General features: G+C 40.3%; 1 protein-coding gene and 1 long non-coding RNA gene across 6 annotated transcripts in view; one reads left to right on the forward strand and one right to left on the reverse strand.

Annotated features, from left to right (window-relative positions):
• On the reverse strand, nucleotides 1-8,771 carry LOC129562142 (uncharacterized). The gene is made up of 6 exons (XR_008687121.2): nucleotides 8,475-8,771; nucleotides 8,189-8,341; nucleotides 7,746-7,834; nucleotides 4,991-5,060; nucleotides 2,215-2,289; nucleotides 1-1,206 (listed from the first exon to the last, which is right to left on the reverse strand). It is a non-coding gene; the product is annotated as an uncharacterized LOC129562142 (long non-coding RNA).
• The window catches only part of THAP9 (THAP domain containing 9), a 21,031-nt gene continuing 6,970 nt past the window's right edge, over nucleotides 8,765-22,825 (forward strand). For 2 of the 5 annotated variants that reach the window (XM_055435148.2, XM_055435152.2), the window contains exons 1-4: nucleotides 8,765-8,979; nucleotides 17,518-17,713; nucleotides 20,389-20,692; nucleotides 22,258-22,408. In XM_055435148.2, the coding sequence (XP_055291123.2) occupies nucleotides 8,900-8,979; nucleotides 17,518-17,713; nucleotides 20,389-20,692; nucleotides 22,258-22,408 (731 nt within the window). In that variant the 5' untranslated portion in view covers nucleotides 8,765-8,899. Of the gene's footprint in view, nucleotides 8,980-9,107; nucleotides 9,310-9,342; nucleotides 16,981-17,517; nucleotides 17,714-20,388; nucleotides 20,693-22,257; nucleotides 22,409-22,825 lie in introns of those variants that run through there. The other 3 variants (XM_055435149.2, XM_055435150.2, XM_055435153.2) reach the window with 3 other exon arrangements.

Raw genomic sequence — 22,825 nt, forward strand, 5'->3', positions numbered from 1 at the left:
TTGCTTTCTCATTATAAAACTTATAATATGGAGTGAGATGCCAAGGCATCTTATTTATGCCTTGGCAAACTGTCATACTCATTTCCAAGTTTGAATCAGCTTCCAAAATTTTATCTTTTAACAGTCACTGTCATGATACAGTTCTGCAAGTTCCTTCAACGTGAAGTTGTTCAACAGCATCACTTCTTTTGAGACATATTCATTGTTTACAACTGCTTTCCTAAATAAAACTTCACTAAGTTCTGCCTCCTACATACTTAGAACTGTTTCTTGAATGGCAGCAGTGTCAACACTCTCATGGTCATCTTTATCTTCTAACTCCATTAACATCCCATCCAAATCCTACAGTTTTTCCACAGTACAGTCTGTCACTACTGTACAAAGCAAGGACTGCCTGTAATTCTTGGAATCTGAGTGCACATTTCACAGTAACATCCTTATCTGAGTTTGTAGCTTCACTAGGTAGTTTAACATTAATTTGTGTTGACTTTGAGATGAAACCAGCCTTTACTGGCAGTCAATAGATGTCCTTGTAATTACCATTTCCTTCAATGTAGCAACTAACTTCACTGCCAAACTGATTAGTATTTGTTATTGATTACACTGCAAAGGAGAAGTAAATACTCCATTTCAACCATAAGCGGCTTTCTGTTCTTGGAGAAATTTTACACTAAAGATGCTGAGTCAACTCTACCTTGCTTTTATATTCATCAGACTCTTAAAATGTGGATTGTACTGTAGCTTCATGTAGGTCGTGGTATCGTCCTGTATTTGCTTTGCAGTGGCCATTTTCAAAGCTTCTAACACTAATTTTACCTGCAGTGTTAATCACTTTTCATTTCTTTGTAGTTCAGTCATATTTATTGACCAAGTCCCTCTTCTGATTATCCATTTTTGTATGATGTTCCATGGGTTTATCAATGGGAGACAAGGAGGCAACACAGTTACATGCTTTGCTATGTGTAACTAATAGATGTTCAATGTCCAAGACTTTGAAAGAAGTGATGTAACTGTTACCATTCTTGATGCACACCTTTCCTTTGCATAATGATTCTGAAATAAAGAGCCACAGCCAAGTTTATGCAATAATTCACAGTTAAAACTGTGACAACTAAAAGTTCAGCTGTGTTGTTGAAGGTCAGGTGCTGTTTAACCACCATGTGAAAACTGATTCACGCATGCTGAAATGGCACAAAGGACCTGTAACTAAAAAAGAAAAACCTGGGTTGGTAATTCACAAATAGTCAACTTTTAACCCAATTTAGTTAACTACTAGCCAAGCCAAGTTCTAGATCAAATAAAACTGAACTTTTTCTGAAAAGAATGTTAATTCCAAGACTCTGAAATACTCACTGAAAGAATGTTTGGAGATAATGTTATATAAAATTCTTCAAATAAGGATTTGCAGACAGTCCAAAAACACCCTTTAGAGTGTTTAAATTTCTTGAGAATTTACAGCCCCTCCCCTCATTTCAATAGTCTTAAGGACTGCAAAAGATTAAAGTTCTGGGTAACTGTACTGTTGTCCAGATTGTAAAACTTCCCAGTCACAAGGCACAAGACCATATGTATATAAAATTTATTGAACAGCAGCCAGTACTATGTTTACTTCTGGAAAACAGTAGCATCCAGCCCATTAATGTTTATTTCTGTTTTCGAATGTGTTAATTTCATATATCTTACCACTAAGGGCCATAAAGTTTATATCAAACTTTAAGAAATAGAAAATTAACTTAAATTTGAGAAACACCCAAAGATACCATGCCTAATTCATAGCAGGTTAATCTGGTATTAGGTTTGAGATTCTCAGCTCTGACTACCTGCCTATCTACTTCTTGAACAAAACTCAAGTAAAAGGATGGTAATCCACCAGCAAACCAAAGAATTATTTATAGACTATCCAATAATTCAACCAATTTAAACCAAAGAATATATGACCTCTAAGAATTTCAGGGCCTGAAAGAATTATATCATTATTTTTTTTTAAAAGATGACTATCAAGATTAAAAGTCCTGCCACCCCCCCACCCACCCAGCAGCCTCTCCTGAATCAAATGAAAATTACACTATCTTTGAAATAATGTGTTTTATCTTTGAAAGCTGAATGAGGAAAAATTTTAATTAAATATCCACATTATGCTCAATACATAACGAATACAAAATCCAATTTTTTCTAAAATTACTATCTTAAAAAAAAAGTTTCTAAACTTCTTACCTTATACAAATCTTCAAATTCTTGATAAATCTCACACATTGTGTTCTCTAAGAAAAACACCCTTCAATTTTATTCCTAAAACAAAAAACATTCACAGGCAAGTCAATGTACAAAAACCACATCTTAACTATATGCATCATGATTTTCTTTTCATTATGTCCTCATTCACTTACATTAATCACAACAAATCATGATGTGAACAGCAGCGGAAAAGTTTAATCATTGGACATTTGTACTTATTTTCAACTTAAGCTCTAGTTTTAAGTTTTTATTGTTTCAGTTCAGTTCAATCCCTCAGTCGTGTCGGACTCTTTGCGACCCCATGAATCGCAGCATGCCAGGCCTCCCTATCCACCACCAACTCCTGGAGTTCACTCAAACTCATGTCCATCAAGTCGGTGATGCCATCCAGCCATCTCATCCTCTGTCGTCCCCTTCTCCTGCCCCCAATCCCTCCCAGCATCTTTTTCAATGAGTCAACTCTTCGAATGAGGTGGCCAAAGTATTGGAGTTTCAGCTTTAGCATCAGTCCTTCCAATGAACACCCAGGACTGATCTCCTTTAGAATGGACTGGTTGGATCGCCTTGCAGTCCAAGGGACTCTCAAGAGTCTTCTCCAACACCACAGTTCAAAAGCATCCATTCTTTGGTGCTCAGCTTTCTTCACAGTCCAACCCTCACATCCATACATGACCACTGGAAAAACCATAGCCTTGACTAGATGGACCTTGGCTCCCTTATAGATGCACATTTCTATAGTTTTCAGTTTTCTCACGTAGAACAGATAAGACTTCCAATTTTACTATGACTGGAAAAAACTCATAACAAAGATAATTTCAAGCATGTCATTTACTACTTTGTACAGGTTAGCTTATGCTAACTTGGAGGTGTCTTCTCAACATTAACCCTAATATTGGAAAAGTACCCATACCTTAACACATCCCCAAACTGGTCATGCCTTGCTCTGTGTGTAATGTCTTTGTTATTAGACAAGGTTTCCAATGATCATAAACACTAAAACTTCAAAGGAAAATTGGGAGAGTCATCTCTGCTAACAAAGAACATTCAAGCAGTGATGATGGGAAAAGACTCAAAAGATTATAATTCTCCAGAACTAATTAGAATTCTGCCTATTTGGAAAATTTTACTGCTTGACAAGGTCTATGTTTTGCTCATTAAGAGGGACAAAGTCCAGGGCGGCGGAGAGCAGCAGAAAGAAAAGGACATATACTCACCCTTTGGGGAAAAAGGGCAAACTGCTTTAATTCTGCCGCTGCATATTTGTATTTTTAAGCCATCCTATCTCAAATATTTGTGTAACTGCGTACAAGCAATCAGACTCCTTTCCTTGAAATACTCTAAATAGAAATTTCAACTTTTCCAAGTCATTCTGCACCCCAAGCAAAACAACAAGGCAAAAGATACAAAATTTCTATCTACAGTTTAGTGCTACTGAGCTTCTCTAACCACCTCCACCTAGGAGGAATTAGGAGAGGGGAAATGGGTCCAGCAACAATAATACATAATCAAAGTATTTAATTACAGTCTGGGAGTCAGACTCCAAGAGGGTCTCTGATGACCCTTCACCTCTTGGTAGTCACATCTTTGTATCGTGCCCACCTACACCACACGAAGACCAACAGAACAGGGCAGAAGTGATGTTTTGTCACTTTCAAGCGTATTAAAAAGTATTAAAAGACTAGCTTCCATCTTGGCCTTTCTCTCTTAGACCAGTCCCTCTGGGGAAAGCCAGCTATCATGTGCTAAGAACACTCAGGCAGCCCATGGAGAGGTTCACATGGTGAAGAAGAACTGAAGCCTTCAGCCAGCAGCCATCAGGGAATGGAGGCTTGCAAACTGAAAACAGTTTGGAAGCTGATGTCTGTCTTCTACCTCCTTTCCTTACTGTTTGATCAGTGTTTGTTTTAAACTGCCAAATATTGAGCAATCTGTTACACAGCAATAAACACTAACACAGAAGGTCAGAAGTAAAGCGAAGTGACAGTCGCTCAGTCATGTCCGACTCTTTGCAACCGCATGGACTATACAGTCCATGGAATTCTCTAGGGCAGAATACTGGAGTGGGCAGCATTTCTCTTCTCCAGGGGATCTTCCCAACCCAGGGATTGAACCCAGGTCTCCCGCACTGCAGGAGGATTCCTAACCAACCAAGCCACAAGGGAAGTCCCAGAAGGTCATAATCCATATCCAAAAAAAGTAAAATGTACAACTTATGAATTAGCTGAAAAGGTCTAAAATTCATGGGCAAGGATCTGATTCAAAACTGACTTCATACTCAGTCACCAATAATTTCAAAATCCCAAGGCCTTCTGAAGAACAAAAATCCCCAGATGAAAAAACTCAACAGGATGAAAAATTCAGCGAGAATATGTCAGTTACTAGAAATACATTTTATCATATCAGGATGACAAATGTAAAACTAGCTAAAAATCTGACAAAAAGACAGGTATTCAATAAGGAAGATACCAGTCCTAGAAGGCAAAGCCTCTATTTTTTCTTTCATAGTTGAGAAAAATGTGTTAAAAACAAAAAATATTGCGCATACAAAACATTTAGTACAACTCAATAAGCACTCGCTGTTACTAATTTTTCCCCAAGTAAGCAATTAATGAGATTTTATAACATAAAACAGAAAATAAGATTTCACTCAACCCTTTATAAATATATTTTTTACTTGGACAATCCTCCCCTTCCCACTCACTGCTTTTGTACCAGGAATACTTAATATGCTAAAAAGAGAAAGAAATTATACTACCTTCCCTGCAGTTTTAGTCATTCTCTTCCAAGACCCAGGAATCTTTTTCTGACATCTTTGAATACAACTCCTGAAAAGAGATATTGTATTTCAAATTATTTTTTGCACTGGTCAGTGCTTTCTACAAATAATATCTTTAATACAGCTTACATATCCTCATTCACGTATTCAGTAATCACATAAGTTCATTATGTGAACAGCAGTGAAAACGTTTAATCATTGGATATGAAGCTATCGAAGGAAGCAAAGATATAATCAAATGATTAAATTGAGAACTTCAATGTGACCAGGAAAAAAGTGAAAAACAGCAACAAAAAGTATGTAAAGCTTATTAGCAAATGTAAAAATACATAAATAAAATTCAACATCAATGGTTCCGTTTATAAAGGATTGCATGCTTCCCTATCCAGAAGCATACTAAGAATACCGGGAGCAGCGACCCCCTGTGGCTGTAAAGTAAGTTGGTTACTTTTTAAGTCAATTGTTCCCCAGCATTGCAGTTTTCTGAAACCCATCTGCAACTAATAATTAGATGAATACTGTCAAGACTTTGAGAGCCACATTCTCATGAACTAATTCAGCAGGAAAGAAAAAATCCATTCTCTGTATTCTGATGCTGAACTGGCAGCTCTAGCTTAAGAAAATGAAAAATGAGTGCCTGCAACTGGACTCACTTAGGAGCAGCACCCACCTCCATGCCCAGCTCTCAGCAGGTTAGATTATCCCTGAACCCATCTTAACAGCAGCGCATTCACCCAGGGCTCTACTTCCATTGGAAATGTCCAACACTCACAAGCATTGCTCTTTTAGTACTCAATAATGGTAACTTTAAGTCTCCATTTAAAGTTACCTTTAATGGGTTGAAAGAGCGTAAGCGTACTTCCCTGGTACTAACACTTTTTAGAGATTATCAAATTGCATATATTTTGAGTAGTCAATCCTAATCCTATTTTTCCCATAAGTCTTACATCTTCAAACGTACAACTGTGCTGAGCGTGAGTTTTTCTTTTTTCAGGAACATGTGACATTATAGCAGAAACTCATGTTACCTATTTGTAGGTTAAGGACTGAACAGATAAATTCACTGTAGACATTGTTTCCGACTTGGTGACTGAACGACATTGTCTCTAGACTCTAAAAGCATCCTCTAAAAAATTTCTTACATGTTTGTCCTTAAAAATAAGAGCAACCACCACAATGATAGCACTTCACACCCATGAGAATGTGGAGAAACTGGAACCCTTCATCGCTCATGGGAATGTAAAATGGTACAGCCACTTTGGAAAAAGTCTGGCATTTCCTCAAAAGGATAAACAGAAGAGTAGCAGTATGACCCAGTAATTCCACACTTAGGAATATACTCAAGAAGAATGAAAACACATCCCCCCACTCAAACCTGTACACAATTGTTCATGGCAGCATTATTCATAACAGCCCCTCAAAATGGAAACAACCTAGATGTCCACCAACTGATGAATCGATAAATGTTTTATACCCATACAATGGAATATTTGGGGCGGGCGATAAAAATAAATGAAGGACTGATACTATAACACGAAGGAAACTTAAAAATATTCCAAGTGAATGAAGCCAGTCACAAGACCACAGACTAGTTTTTTATTCCATTTACATGAAAATATCCAGAATAGGTAAACCTATGAGATGGCTGGATGGCATCACCGACTCTGTGGACATGAGTTTGAGTGTACTCCGGGAGTTGGTGATGGACAGGGAGGCCTGGTGTGCTGTGATTCATGGGGTCGCGGAGAGTCGGACACGACTGAGCGACTGAACTGAACTGAACTGAACTGAACACTCAGAGGGTAAAGAATCTGCCTGCAAAGTAGGCGACACAGACTCAATCCCTGGGTCAGGAAGATTCCCTGGTGGAGAAAAATGACAACCCACTCCAGTATTCTTGCCTGAAAAATGTTATGGACAGAGGAGCCTGTCGGGCTACAGTACAAAGGGTGGCAAACAGTTGGACATGACTGAGTGACTAAGCACTCAGGACTAGGACTAGGGGAGGGAAAATATAAGGAATGACTGCTAATGCAAATGGAGTCTCTTTTGGGGGTGATGAAAATGTCCTAAAATTGACTGCGGTGATCACTGCACAACTCATAAATATAAGAAAACCCATCCAATCATGCACTTGAAATGGGTTAATTACATGATATGTGCACTGTACTTCTGCAAAACTTCTGCCAAAAAAAATAAGGCAACCAGTTTTTAATTGAAAACTTAATTATTAGCCTCATTCAGGTCTTAATTGGTTGAGTGCTAGAAAAGTTTCTAGTAGTCTGATCAGTGATAGTGCCTTAAATCCAGGTCCCATACTTTCCACATCTTCAGTTCAGTTCAGTCGCTCAGTTGTGTCCGACTCTCGGCGACCCCATGAATCACAGCACGCCGGGCCTCCCTGGCCTTCACCAACTCTCGGAGTTCACTCAACCTCACCTCCATCGAGTCTGTGATGCCATCCAGCCATCTCATGCTCGGTCGTCCCCTTCTCCTCCTGCCCCCAATCCCTCCTAGCATCAGAGTCTTTTCCAGTGAGTCAACTCTTCGCATGAGGTGGCCAAAGTATATCTTACAGCCAAGTAAAAACACATCCCCCATAGACCAATTTCTCAATTCTTGTATTATCCTTAGGCCTTGTGACTTTTCACAAAACTACATAAGCAAAAGCTATGTTAATCTCATTCTAATACGACACAAGCGTATTATAATGGAAAGCAACTGTGAACAATACCTTGAGATGAATCCTTTCAGCCAGAATCTGGATTAAGTAACAAGGGAGAAAGAACCACCTTGCTTGGAAATGTTGGACTCATCTTGCAGCTAGAGACAGAAATAAAAAAGTTACGAACATCTGTTTTCTTTAATGAGCCTCCAGCGTTAAGCAGGAAAGATGTTACATAATATACTAAGGACCTTTTCAAAGATACAAAATAGAAACCACGCCCCAACTTGGCTCCATTTTGTTTCTTCTGTAAAAACTTAAGTCTCATACCGTTAACATAAAAAACTTAAAAAAAAAAAAAAGACATCATTCTAAGATCTTCTCATCCTGAGAACTACCACGATGCCCCACATCCCAAGAAAAACCGTTTCACTGCCCCCTCTCCTGCCCCTCCTACTGACGAGTCCCCACTAGACCGTGCGCTTGCCCCCAAACCCCCAGGACCTTCTTACCTTATCTCCTTAATCTCCATTGCGGCAAAGGATCTTGCAGGAAAGAGCTAGTTGAATTAAAAATCGACTTATCTTGGTAATAAATTCTCATTCAATCCTGAGGCCACATACCTACCATACCAATAACTCCGTCATTATCTCCGCATCAGAGAACTGCAAAATAAAATGCAAGAAAATGACATGCGTCTCATTAAATAATTTATTTGGGTTCTAATTTTGCCTTCAGTATTTCTAGGGCGCCACGTTCATCCTTTCCTAGCCCTCCCATTACTTTCAGAGCTCGCACCTGGAGACCCATCCGCATGCCTCTGGACTCGCCTCAACTTTTGTCCTGCCTCTCACCCTTCGCATTCTCTGGCCGAGCCTCGTAAGAAGCGCGATGGCCCTGGATTTCACCAGGCCGGACGAAAAAGAGCCCATTGCAACGACAGACACTTAGCACCCTCCAACGAGGAGCGAGAGGAGGCCCAGAGGCTGACTTAATACCCCCGGCCTTTCTGATTGGCTGCTGGGACGTGACGTGCTCTGGGATTGGCCACGGCGCCGAGCGCAGCGCCCGCGGAGAGGTAGGGCGGGAGCCAAGGCGCCTTAAGAGCCCGCCTTTCTCAAACAAATAAAGGTGGTAGCTGCCGAGTCAGCGGGCGGAGCTAACTTGACCGCGACTCATGCTGTCGCGGGAACACCGAAGGTGGAGCCCCACGTAGCAAGAAGATGACCCGAAGTTGCTCGGCGGTGGGCTGCAGCACCCGAGACACCGTGCTGAGCCGGGAGCGCGGCCTCTCTTTCCACCAGTGCGTGAGAACAGCCTCCGCGATAAAGCCCAGCAGGGCCAGGCGGGCTGCAGGCCACGGGGTGGGGGGTGGGGGCGGGGCCGGGTGGTGCGTCACGCCGTCGACGTGACGTGCGTAGCGTGGGGCGGGGGAGGGAATTGGGCAACTTGGAGGGTAACGATCTGATTTGTCATCCTGGGCAGTGTTTTTCTGCGGGGTACTTGTTTTCTCCATGCCTACAGGACCCCAGTAGCTTTTAGCAGGAGTTAAAAGGCTGCCTTTCCGTCGTCATATTGAAGAGGAGACAGGAAGGCAGTTTAGAAGAACTGTTGAAGGCGTGCGCTTTCGTTAGTATGTGTCTTGCTTGGGAGCATGAGTACAGTGGCGTTTGTTACGGAATAGAGCTCGCCTCCCTTCTCCCTCCGGTTGCTGCTGCTAAGTCACTTCAGTCGTGTGAGACTCTGTGCGACCCCAATAGACGGAAGCCCACCAGGCTCCCCCGTCCCTGGGATTCTCCAGGCAAGAACACTGGAGTGGGTTGCCATTTCCTTCTCCAATGTGTGAAAGTGAAAAGTGAAAGTGAAGTCGCTCAGTCGTGTCCGACCCTTAGCGACCCCACGGACTGCAGCCCACCAGGCTCCTCCATCCATGGGATTTTCTAGGCAATAGTACTGGAGTGGCTTAGGAAATCCAATTTACTGATGGTGGGTTGTGGTGAAGGAAAGTCCAGCGCTAACTGCAGGGTGCCAAGCGAGGGGAATGGATAGATGGTGTTGGAAAGTTCTGAGCTCCCTGATGGCTTTTAGGTTTTTTCAAAGCGGCATTTGGGATGAGGGCTGCAGGGTGCGTGACGTTATTCTCATTGAGTAGGGGTAACAGGTTGGTGTTTGGAGAAGCTGAATCATCAGCTTTCTGATTGTGGTTAGACATCTGGTTCCAAACCTGAGGTCTAAGGGCTTGTGATCCGCAGATAGTCACCATTCTCCACCTGGGTGGGGTTTAGTTTTTACAGAACTACCTAAAGATAGCCAAAACCTTGTTATGTGTATCCCTTGAGGAGGAATTGGGACTGCTGTTTTATCACTGAACTGTTTATAGTTCAGGCTATCTGGTTTAGGTGCTACTTTTCTTTTCTGCTTTCCCTGACGTCCCTAATTAGTCATTGCTTTGATCTACTCTTTGGAACTCAGAGACCGCCTGGGAGACTGAATTCCACCCCCGCCCCACAACACCCCACTTTTAAAAATAAGAAAAAGGAGACACAGGGCTTTTGTACCCGGGAGGGTCCCGAAGGGCCTTGTTTTCAGATTTTAACTAGTACTGTGTGTCATTAGCAGTTGTTCAATATCATTAAACCATTTCTACAAGCCACATCCAATTCTGGCTGTATTTGGTCATGGCAAAGAAGTTTCATTTGGCACAAGAGTGGGGTGTATTTTCAGACCGATCAAATTTGAACCCACATCTGTGGGACAGTCTGGTAAAGGTCACTGAAATTAATGCGAGGTAGAAAAGTGAGTAGAACAGATCCTCTCAGAGGGAAAGAAATGTACGGTATTTTTTTTAAGTGGTAGCCTAATAAGGCAGTGCGATGAGGTAGAGAGACAAAAGTAGACAAAGGACTTTTATGAAAAGATCAAAAAGAACTGTATGGGACAAGTGGTATTTGAGTTGGACCTTGAGCCCTATCTAGAATGGAGGGTGGGGTGGATAGAGGATAGCATTTAAATAGAAATAGCATGGGAAAGGGCTTCCCTGGTGGCGCTGATGGTAAAGAATCCGCCTGCAATGCGGGAGGCCTGGGTTTGATCTCAGTTGGGAAGATCCCCTGGAGGAAGAAATGGCAACCCACTCCAGTATTCTTGCCTGGAGAATCCCCATGGACAGAGGAGCCTGGCGGGCTACAGTCCATGAGGTTGCAAACAGTTGGACACACTGAAGGAAGAAGCACAGCACAGAGCACAGCATGGGAAAATAAAAGAATGAAAAGTGAAGATGTAGAAGCCTGGGTAAAGTAGTTTGGAAACAAATTATCTAAAAACATGTCAAGTTAAGGAGTTTCCACTGTGTATGGTAGGCCTTTTGTAGTGTTGCTTATTTTTAAGGAAGGCTGCTTCCTCCACCTAAGCTGCTATAATTGTATCCTTTCTTCTCTGAGATGTGTTTCCATCACTTAGTTCTTGTTCTAGTTTTATTTTAAATTGCTCTCTCTGCTGGTTACTTGTCTAAAAACACTGAGCATGCTTGAATTACTTCCACTTTTAAATACACACAAACTCTTGAACCTTTGTGCACCTCTGCACTACCCTACCACTCTCCTTCCATTTATAACCAAGTTCCTCAAAACAGAAGCCTACACCTACTTCCCTAAGTCCTGCTGATTTAGCAACCTACGGAAGCCAGGTATCTGTCCACACCCACTGACTGAGGGTCATTGGTAATCTTGCCACATCTAAATGACCAATTAATAAGTCTTTCTCTTGACCTCTGTTTAACTTTTAATCATATTGGTCACTACTTGAAACCCTCACCTCCTTTGGCTGTCACTGACATTCTCTCCCTAGTTCTCACCCTTTTCTTTGATTTCTTCTCAATGTTTCCGTTCCGTTCCGTCACTCAGTCGTGTCCAACTCTTTGCGACCCCGTGGACTGTAGCCTACCAGGCTTCTCCGTCCATGGGATTCTCCAGGCAAGAATACTGGAGTGGGTTACCGTTTCCTTCTCCAGGGGATCTTCCCGACCCAGGGATCGAACCCGGGTCTCCCGCGTTGGAGGCAGACGCTTTAACCTCTGAGCCACCAGGGAAGCCCTTCTCAATGTTTGCTGCCCTGTTTTTCCTGTGCCTTTTTCCTAGTTTCTTTAAATGAGGAAGCACTCACTTATTGCTTTTATTTGTTTCATATGTTGAGGACCAAAGCAAGACCTGCTTAATTTAGAAAAAAAAAATTTTTTTGATGCAATTATTACTTCAGTGTGCTTTGACTCTTCCAGCCTGATTTCTTCCCCGTTCATTTCATTTTCTAGATTAGTGAAGTGAAAGTCACTCAGTTGTGTCTGACTCTTTGCAAGCCATGCCAGAATCCTGGAGTAGGTAACCTTTCCCTTCTCCAGGGGATCTTCCCAACCCAGGAATCGAACCGGGGTCTCCTGCATTGCAGCCAGATTCTTTACCAACTGAACTATCAGAAGAGCCCTCATTTTCTAGATTACTGGAAATTATGTTTCTAAAAATGCAAATTTTATCTTGCTCGCTCCCTTAGGGAAGTGTTTTAATCCCTCAGGCTCTTTAGTGCCTGAAAGATAAGAGTCCAAGCTCCTCTGTGTAGCCTTTCCTTTATACCTCTCTTCCAACCTAAATACATTCCCTCTGTACTTTTGTTGATGGTACATGTGTGCAGAATTAAATACAGTCTATGTATGAATGAGAAGGAATTGTCCATCTTCCTGTCAGCCGGAAAGTTGTAAGGAAGACAGGAAAGAATAGAGAGAGGAGAAGGAGTTAGGATACCGTGGTGTAAGTCCTAGTTACATGGTAACACTGGTCTGAAGTAAGGGCTCAGCAAAAAGGTAATATGGGAAGGAGAGAGTTAAAGTTGCCATCTTCAAACTATTTGGTCATGGCACTCTTTCCATAACAAAAATTTTGAATACATGCCTCTGATATTGTGAGAATATTGGTGCTCTGTCAAGCGTGTGAATGACTAAATGCAAAGTGGGACTGGCAAGTTAAAAATTGAAATGACCCTTTGATATATTCTCTTTCTATAGGTATAAAGAAATTAAGAAATTTATTTCATAACCAAGGAAATATATGTATGGTAATCTGGAAGAGTTTTGCCTGAACTGTTGTAATGAATTCTATTTTAAACTTTTATTTATATGTAATAAACATCTGTTTCCCATCACTGAGAATAAGCAGATGGGAACATGTTTGCTTTTTTCTCTTTTTTAGAAGAGACTTAAGCTATAGGTGTAGTTAAAGCCTTGCCTCTCAGTCCTTTCTCCCTCCCTGGATATAACCCCTGTAGAAGAGGTTTTGTTAGCCACTTTTCTGGAAAATATTTGATGTGCAGGGAGCCAGAGGTCAATCCTCACTAACAGTATAAAAAAAGGCATAGTCAACAGGAGGAAGAAAATGGATTCTGTGTTACAGTGTAAGCCAGTTCATTGTTCTGTATATGAGATGGTGATTGGTTTAGAATTTTTCTGGTAAAGAACCCGCCTGCAATGCGGAGACCTGGGTTTGATCACTGGGTTGGAAAGATCCCCTGGAGAAGGGAAAGGCTACCCACTCCAGTATTCTGGCCTGGAGAACTTCATGGACTGTTGTATAGTCCATGGGGTTGCAAAGAGTCGGACACGAATGAGTGACCTTTACTTTCAGAGGTGGCTTTAGACTAGGGACATCTGGATTCCAGTTTTATTTGATTAATTAATCTATTTGCTTTTAAATATTATTTATTTATTTATTTTAAATATTATTTATTTGGTCATAGCTGTGACACACAGGATCTCCTGGTCTTAGTTGCAGCATGTGGGATATTTAGTTATGTCTTTGGAACTCTTAGTTGCGGCATGTGGGATCTAGTTTCCCTGGCCAGGGATGGAACCCAGGCCCCCTACATTGGGAACAGAGAGTCTTAGCCACTGGCCCACCAGGGAAGTTCCTGAATTCCAGTTTTAACTGACTGTTTACTCATGGCTAAACTTGGCTGCTCCAGTCTTGGTTTAACCTTCTGTAAAAGGATGAGATGGCTGGATGGCATCACCGACTCTGTGGACATGAGTTTGAGTGAACTCCGGGAGTTGGTGATGAACAGGGAGGCCTGGCGTGCTGTGATTCATGGGGTCGCGGAGAGTCGGATATGACTTAGCGACTGAACTGAACTGAACTGAACTGAAAAGGATGGAAACTTGTCTTACAGAGCTTTTTTTTTTTTTTTTAAGACTAAAAATGTCTTTAAAACATATGAAACACAAGGTAAATGCTTTAAAAGTATTATCAATTGTTAACACCAATTTATTTTTGTCCAGAACTCAATCATGCTGGTTAGATTACAGTATTTACCAGCCTTTTCCATGACATTTTACACATCAGAAACCTACAAACCTAGAAAGCTGTTTGGGACTGGCTTAATGTAACAACTTCTAGAGCTCCAGGTGGCCCAGGCCCACCCCATGGGCTAAAAGGGTTGATAGCTGTGCTCTCCAGGTGTGCCAGTTGGGAAGCTTTGCATCAGAAAATCAGGCTAATAATGTAACTTGGTAGACCAGCCAACTTTTGATGGTCCCTTACTTGTTAAGAGACTACACTCAATCTGGAAATGTTGCCTCACAAACACGTCCCATCGTTAAGAAAACCCAGTGAAAAGACAGAAATGTGCCTTTCTTTATTGGAAAATAATTCCCTGTACATTCTCTCATGATTGTGTAGCATCATTTTCCTGGAACAATAAGATAAAAAGTCCCCAAAGTGCAATTAGTTGTTCCTAACAAATGTATGGATGTGAGAGTTGGACTGTGAAGAAAGCTGATTGCTGAAGAATTGATGCTTTTGAACTGTGGTGCTGGAGAAGACTCTTGAGAGTCCCTTGGACTGCAAGGAGATCCAACCAGTCCATCCTAAAGGAGATCAATCCTGGGTGTTCATTGGAAGGACTGATGCTAAAGCTGAAACTGCAATACTTTGGCCGCCTCATGCGACGAGTTGACTCACTGGAAAAGACTCTGACGCTGGGAAGGATTGGGAGCGGGAGGAGAAGGGGACGACAGATAATGAGATGGCTGGATGGCATCACCGACTCTGTGGACATGAGTTTGAGTGAACTCTGGGAGTTGGTGATGGACAGGGAGGCCTGGCGTACTGCGATTCATGGGGTCGTGGAGAGTCGGACACGACTGAGCAACTGAACTGAACTGAACAAAAAACAAACTTTAGATGGTACCTTTGCATTTACAGAGTGCTTTTGAACACATCTGTGTCATATACCCTGGAGAAGGAAATGGCAACCCACTCCAGTACTCTTGCCTGGAAAATCCCATGGACATAGAAGCCTAGTAGGCTACATACAGTCCATGGGGGCGCAAATGTGTCATATACTCTTACTGCAGCCCTGGAGGAAGCCGATAGATTGAGAGATGTACCTAATACCACATGGCTGATAAAAGGGAATTGAGGCTTAAATGCAGGTTTTGCAGCTCAGTGTTGTTTCTCAAGGTGATTGAGAGAGTGTCTCAGAATTATGTTTTACCATTTTGACATATCGTTTCCCTAACAAAATTAGCTGAGGAATTGAAACTTTTTTTTTACAAGTTTCAGTTCCTTACAACTGTGTGCTTTAAAGCATGAATTACAATATCAAAGAGTGATACCTGTCGATCTGTTTCCAAGATAAAGAAGGTGCAGAAAAAGCAGTTCTGTGATTTTCATTACATTAATCTCATCAGTTTTTTCCCTCACTCATTTCTGAATATAATAATTTGGCTAGGATTGACAAGTAGAAAAATGCAAGGTAGTTTTTATGTTCAAGGCTAGGAAAAAGTTGTCCTTTCAAAACAAAATAGAAAAACTGAGTGTAGGAAATGTACTTGTGTTTTGTTGTTCAGTTGCTAAGTCGTGTCCAACTCTTTGCGACCCCATGGACTGCAGCACGCCAGGATTCCCTGTCCTTCACCGTCTCCTGGAGTTCCTTCAAACTCATGTCAATAGAGTCGATGATACTGTCCAACTATCTCATCCTCTGTTGTCCCCTTTTCCACTTGCCTTCAGTCTTTCCCAGCATCAGGGTCTTTTCCAATGAGTCAGCTCTTCGCATCAGGTGGCCAAAGTATTGGAGCTTCCCCATCAGTCCTTCTGATGAATATTCAGGGTTGATTTCCTTTACGATTGACTGGTTGGATCTCCTTGAAGTCCAAGGGACTCAAGAGTCTTCTCCAGCACCACAGTTCAAAAGCATCAATTCTTCGGCGCTCAGCTTTCTTCACAGACCAACTCTCACATCCATACATGACCACTGGAAAAACCATAGCCTTGACTAGACGGACCTTTGTTGGCAAAGTAATGTCTCTGCTTTTTAATATGCTATCTAGGTTGGTCATAACTTTCCTTCCAAGGAGTAAGTAAGTGTCTTTTAATTTCATGGCTGCAATCACCATCTGGAGTGATTTTGGAGCCCAGAAAAGTAAAGTCAGCCACTCTTTCCACTGTTTCCCCATCTATTTCCCATGAAGTAATGGGACCAGATGCCATGATCTTAGTTTTCTGAATGTTGAGTTTCAAGTCAACTTTTTCACTCTCCTCTTTCACCTTCAACAAGAGGCTCTTTAGTTCCTCTTCACTTTCTCCCATTAGGGTGGTATCATCTGCATATCTGAGGTTATTGATATTTCTTCCGGCAATCTTGATTCCAGCTTCTGGGTTCATCCAGTCCGTCATTTCACATAATGTACTCTGCATGTAAGTTAAATAAGCAGGGTGACAATATACATACTTGATGTGAACCTTTCCCAATTTTGAACCAGTCTGTTGTTTCTTGTCCAGTTCTGTTACTTCTTGACCTGAATACAGATTTCTCAGGAGGCAGGTCAGGTGGTCTGATAGTCCCATCTCATAAGAATTTCCCAGTTTGTTGTGATCTACACAGTCAAAGGCTTTAGCATAGTTATTGAAGCAGAAGTAGATGTTTTTCTGGTATTCGCTTGCTTTTTCTGTGATCCAGCGGATTTTTCTACTTGTTTTCTACTGTTTAGTAATGAGTTTCCTCCAAATTCATTGGAAGCCATCTGTTTTCTCACAAAATTTCTGAGGGTCGGGAATTGTGGAGTAGATTAACTGGGTGTGACTGGGAGTGTCTCATAAGATTGCAATCAAAATGTTAGCCAAGACTCCAGTCACTTGAAGCCTTGGTTGAGGCTGAAGGCTATCCTTTCAGAAAGGCTCTCTCATGTGACCTTTGACCGGAGAGAACTCAAGTTTCTAACCAAGTGGACGTACTCTCCACAGGGCTGCTTATGATACGGCAGGTAACTTCCCCCAAAGAAAAACCATTCAATAGAACAAGGAAGACAAATCCTTAGTGTTTTTTCCTGATCTACTCTTATAGCCCATTATCACCTCTGCTTTTTTAATATTCTTTAGAAGCAAATCACAAACTCCAGCCCACACTCAAGGGGAGGGAAATAGGCTCCACCCCTTGAAAGGAGGCATACCAAAGAATCTGTGGATATAGTTTAAAATTGCCACAGCAAAGGAAAGACACACATGTTAAATTTGACCAGATTCTGTTAAGTGTAGGCTGTGCAGGTAGGATGTGCAGGATATTAAATGTGAGAATTGTCCACATACAAGTTGAAACAGATGAGATCATTTAGATACTGAGTTTTTGGATTTAAAAAGTCAAAGAACTTTGAAAAATGAAATCAGATCAAGTGAGTTAAACTTTAGCTGGACTTAATGTTTACGTAAAGCTGTTAAATAATAAATGGGTTTGTGTAATAAATAATACTGTAGTATTACTATGATGTTTTCATGTTAATGGAACTTTAATATGATTGCTGTAGATTTCCAACTGATACTATACAGCGCTCAAAATGGATCAGGGCTGTTAATCGTATGGACCCCAGAAGCAAAAAGATTTGGATCCCAGGACCAGGTGCTATGCTATGTTCCAAACATTTTCAAGAAAGTGACTTTGAGTCATATGGCATAAGAAGAAAGCTGAAAAAAGGAGCTGTGCCTTCTGTTTCTCTATACAAGGTACTTAAATCTAGGTGTAAACAAAATTCAACTTTATAGAAACTGAAAATCAAGACTGCTCACATTATAGCTAGGATTTACAGAGATGAAAGCAAAACCAAAAGCCTAGGCCTTAAAAAGTAAATCCAATAATACAAAACTTTTGTTTTTAAAAATATATATGTAATATTTTTAAAATACATATGTATTAATATTAATACTTATGCTTTGGAAGGTGTATATATGCAAATCATGTCTAGAAATATATAAATGTTACTGATGTGATTGCAAAAATCAACTAGTGAATGTAAATAGCCTTAGAATTCAGGGTTTTGTTTAAATATGAGACAGTTTTCTTAATATTGAGTTGACCAAAAAGTTCCTTTACTTTTTAAGTGAAAATAAAAGACACATTTTTCATTTTCACCAAGAACTTCTTTGAACAACATATTAACTGTTTTGTTCTATTACCGTCTGCCATTTTCCAGGCAATTTCATAATTCTGTCTTCCCAAAACTTTCTATGTTTTTGAGCAAAGAACTGTTGCAAGTGTCTTTCACAATATTCCAGGGAATTAATTTTTTTCTGTTAAGATAATTTTGTAAAACTGAAATAATTGGAAATCCAAAGGTGCAATGTCTATTGAATACAGCAGGTGAATCAGAACTTCTCAACAAAGCCATAACAGACTTTGCCTGCTCATTAAAGAAACACGCAGTCTTGCATTAGCCTGATGGAAGATTATGTGTTTTTTATTGAGTAATTCTGGACGCTTTTCATTTGAGAGCTGCTTTCAGTTGGTCTCATTGGGGTTAATCACTTGGTTTTCCAGAAGGAACTCATAATAGAGAACCCCTTTCCAATCCCACCATACATACAATATCACCTTCTTTGGATGAAGTCCAGCCTTTGTGGTTGGTGGTGGTTCATTTCATTTGCATCACAATTTCTTCCATTCCGCATTATTGTCTAGTATCCACTTTTCATTGCCCATCCCAGTTTGTCTTAAAATGGCATGTTTTCATTACATTTCAGTAGAGAATTGTCACATGTAGAAATAAGGTCAAGGTTTTTTAACCTAACTTATGTAGAACCCATACATCAAAGTGATGAACATTACCAGGCTGGTGCAAATGATTTCCAGTGCTTGATTTGGAAGTTTTGAGTATGTTTGCTATCTTCCATATGGTGTAACGTTGATCATTTTCAATGTCTCGATTTGATTGCTCTCAGCTTCAACTGGTCTACCTGACCGTGGAGCATCGTTCACTGAAACCTGCAGCATAAACCTTTGCAAACCACTTTTGATGCATTCAATCCGTCACAGCACCTTCTCCATTCACTGCACAAATCTTCTTTTGCATTTCAGTTGCATTTTTGCCTTTCTTGAAGTATCAGTAATTAAGTATAATATGTTGAAACTGTTGCTTTTCCCTCCACCTTCAATATTAAAATGGTTACACAAAAATTCACCGATTTTGATAGGTTTTTTTTTTAAGTGCATGCTGATATGACAGCTGTCACAAAACAGTCTAACAAAATTGTTTCAAATGAGGTTAAAGACAACTTTTTTTAAGATGGCTCTTTTTTGTTAGAGCCATCTTACAAAAAAAGAATGAACTTGTTGGCCAACCCAATACTTTGAAATTATCTACCCTTTTTTTTTGGCTCTCCCCCAAAATATTATTGATTTTGACCAGAAATGTACCTGATCATTAGCATTGATATGGAAGGAAGTATACAGAAAATAGATTTTCTGTGAGTCAATCACTAGTATTGGTGTCATATATTTATGTTTCTTTTGGTTGTTTTTATGTTATCCTTTTACCCCTTAGCCACACACTCACTCATATATGACTCCGTCACTGTCTGCAGTATTCATATAGTCACCCAACTGTTCTGTCCTGGCTCTGCCCTGACCATCCTCTTATTCACTGGAATCTCTTTTCGATGTTGTTTTATCTCATTCCCTCTTTCAGAGGAATATACTTGGTGTCACATCCAAACTCATAAATTCCAAGAGCTTTTTATTAATTGATTTGTGCGTCTCTAACTGCTCTGAATTCTCTTTTGGAACCACAAATACTTACCTGCTGCGTATATGATAAATTGCCTTGCTTTTATGATTTTGTTTAAAATCAGTAGTAGTTACAATTTATTGAGACCCGCAATAGTCCAGGCAGTGCACTAGGCAATTTATGTAAATTAGCTTATTGTAGCCTCAAGTCAACTCTGTATTGTTATGCACACTTTATACATGAAAAGTTAAGGGATTATTGAGGTTAAGTTACAGCTTGAAGGGAGGGAGCCAGGAGTCTTAATTCCAAGGCCCATGCTCTGTGCTGTGCCTTCCCTTCTGCACAAATAACTTCCCAGTCCCCTTCATTAACCATGTTTTTACTCTTTCAAAGAACAGCTCAGAACCTTCCCAAATTATCACCACCTTTCACTAGTTACTTAAATCATTTCAGAAACTCAGCGTTATGCTACTATTTCTGTGTAGATCCCACCCCTAAGAAACTTGTGTACATTGTCCTGGAGACTATACATTTTTAAAAATCGGAGATTACTACCTTTTCTTTCATACCTAATTCTCCGCAGCAACCAGGTGAGTGCTTTGTATTCAGTGATATTTTAATAGATAATCACTGTGTGATAATTTCTAAAATAAACCTCATTTTCCATTTGTGCCCTAGGTTCTCCAAGGTGTACACCTTAAAGGTAAAGCAAGACAGAAAATACTCAAACAGCCACTTCCTGATAATTCTCAAGAGGTTGCTACTGAAGACCATAACTACAGTTTAAAGAGACCTCTGACAATAGGAGCAGAGAAACTAGCTGAGGTGCAGCAGATGCTGCAAGTGTCCAAAAAAAGACTTGCTTCTGCAAAAAACTACAGGATGATCAAGAAGAGAAAGGGCCTACGACTAATTGACGCACTTATAGAAGAGAAGCTACTTACAGAGGAAACAGAATGTCTGCTACGAGCACAATTTTCTGGTATGTTCCCCAGTGACCTGTAATACTTACTGCACAGCTCCTGATTTTTATGAAATATCATTACATTTTTATTTTGTATTGCCTATGAAAATATGCCTTTAGCCGAAGAGTCTCTAGCATAAATAAGAAAAATGAAAAATAATCACCAAAATCTTGTTACAATTGTCCATTTTTAAAAGTTCTATGTTTATTATAGGAGAAGCAAAGAAATGTGTAAATGATAAAAATAACACATGATCCTATAACCCAGAAATGAGATCATATAGTTTATACCACATTATTGTACTTTTCCCTTTTTACGGTCACATTCTTGTCACTGCAGATTCTTTGTAAGCAGTTTTAACTGCTGCATAATTTATCACTAAAGCCTTTTTTGCAGTGAGTTGAAATAGATAATTTGCAAAATCTCTTTGAGTCTGAAAATTGTGTAAGTCTCCAAAGTTTTTTCTAAAATACTCTGTAGAGTACATATATGTCCATTGAAAGACTGCCTAGTCTTCATGAACCAGGATATTTGAAGAGGGGTGACATAAGAATTGCCAACATACTCTTTGATGAAAGGAGTAGGAATTTTTGGATTTGCATTCTGGAAAAAAAGAAGCATGTCAAAAGGAGTAGATACCTCCAATGGAGGAGCATATTTTGTTTTTCCAGGAGGGGAATATAGGTTATAAATAACGGTCCTCACCAGGAACAGAGAATTTTTTTTTCTCAATGGTAGGAAAGATTTGTCTGTTCATTCTGATTAATACCATATACCATATCCCTCAAAATGTTTCTCGTGTCTAATTTTTACTCTCAAATAAATGGTAACCAAGGAACAAACTAAAACAAATGAATGTCCTCATAATCCAGAGACTTAATTTTACTCATTTATTTCATTTTCTTCCCTGTTCCTCCAAAAAGATCCACATAGGCTGCTGCTGCTGCTAAGTCACTTCAGTCGTGTCCGAGTCTGTGTGACCCCATAGACAGCAGCCCACCAGGCTGCCCTGTCCCTGGGATTCTCCAGGCAAGAACACTGGAGTGGGTTGCCTAGGCTGCTAATGAATAGTAAAACATAATAACTCTAGTTGATACATTTTTCATCCCTCTTTTTAGTGAAATGATCCACAGTGAACAAGATAAATTGATAGTCTCTGAGACTGGATAGTAACCTCTGAACCAACTCAGTTAAAATGTGATTATATTTGAATTTTGGTGCATAGCACATTTTTCAGAGAAGGCAATGGCACCCCACTCCAGTACTCTTGCCTGGAAAATCCCATGGACGGAGGAGCCTGGTAGGCTGCAGTCCATGGGGTCTCAAAGAGTCGGACACTGAGTGACTTCCCTTTCACTTTCCACTTTTATGCATTGGAGAAGGAAATGGCAACCCACTACAGTGTTGTTGCCTGGAGAATCCCAGGGACGGGGGAGCCTGGTAGGCTGCCGTCTATGGGGTCGCACAGAGTCGGACACGACTGAAGTGACTTAGCAGCAGCACATTTTTATATCCAATGATCTATGTCTGAAAATGTTACTGTACACATTTTTCACACGAAGAATAAATTTTCTCTTAACAGATTTTAAGTGGGAGTTGTATAACTGGAGAGAAACAGCTGAGTACTCCTCAGAAATGAAGCAGTTCGCATGTACACTCTACTTGTGCAGTAGCAAAGTCTACGATTATGTAAGAAAGATTCTTAAGCTGCCTCATTCTTCTATCCTCAGAACGTAAGTGAATTACCTTTTCGATGTAAAATAAAACGTACTGTTTTCTCTTGCAGTTTATACACTAACGCTGTGTGTATTCATACTCTTTGTTTCGTCTTTCTCTTTTTAAAAACTTCTAGGTAGTATTTGCATAGTATCACAATCTTGATATTTGATCCGCAGAATGAGGGCATGTAGGCCGACAATATTTTTTTTTTTGCATTTTTCATATGGTAGAGACCCTCTGGGTGGTAAAAACTGAATCTTGAAATAGTGGAATATACTTCAGTAGTTTTATATACTTCATATTCTTCTGTAGTATTAATATGTGACTAATCTAGAAAATCTAGTAGAGTTCTAGACTGATACCATTGGTTTGAGGCAAAGATCGCTGATGCCAGTGCAGTTGTCCAGAGAACAGATTTATGAAAAATAATT

The sequence above is a fragment of the Moschus berezovskii genome, chromosome 5 (assembly GCF_049115385.1).
Source record: "Moschus berezovskii isolate FMDL1 chromosome 5, NW_MosBer_1.0, whole genome shotgun sequence".
NCBI lineage: Eukaryota > Metazoa > Chordata > Mammalia > Artiodactyla > Moschidae > Moschus > Moschus berezovskii.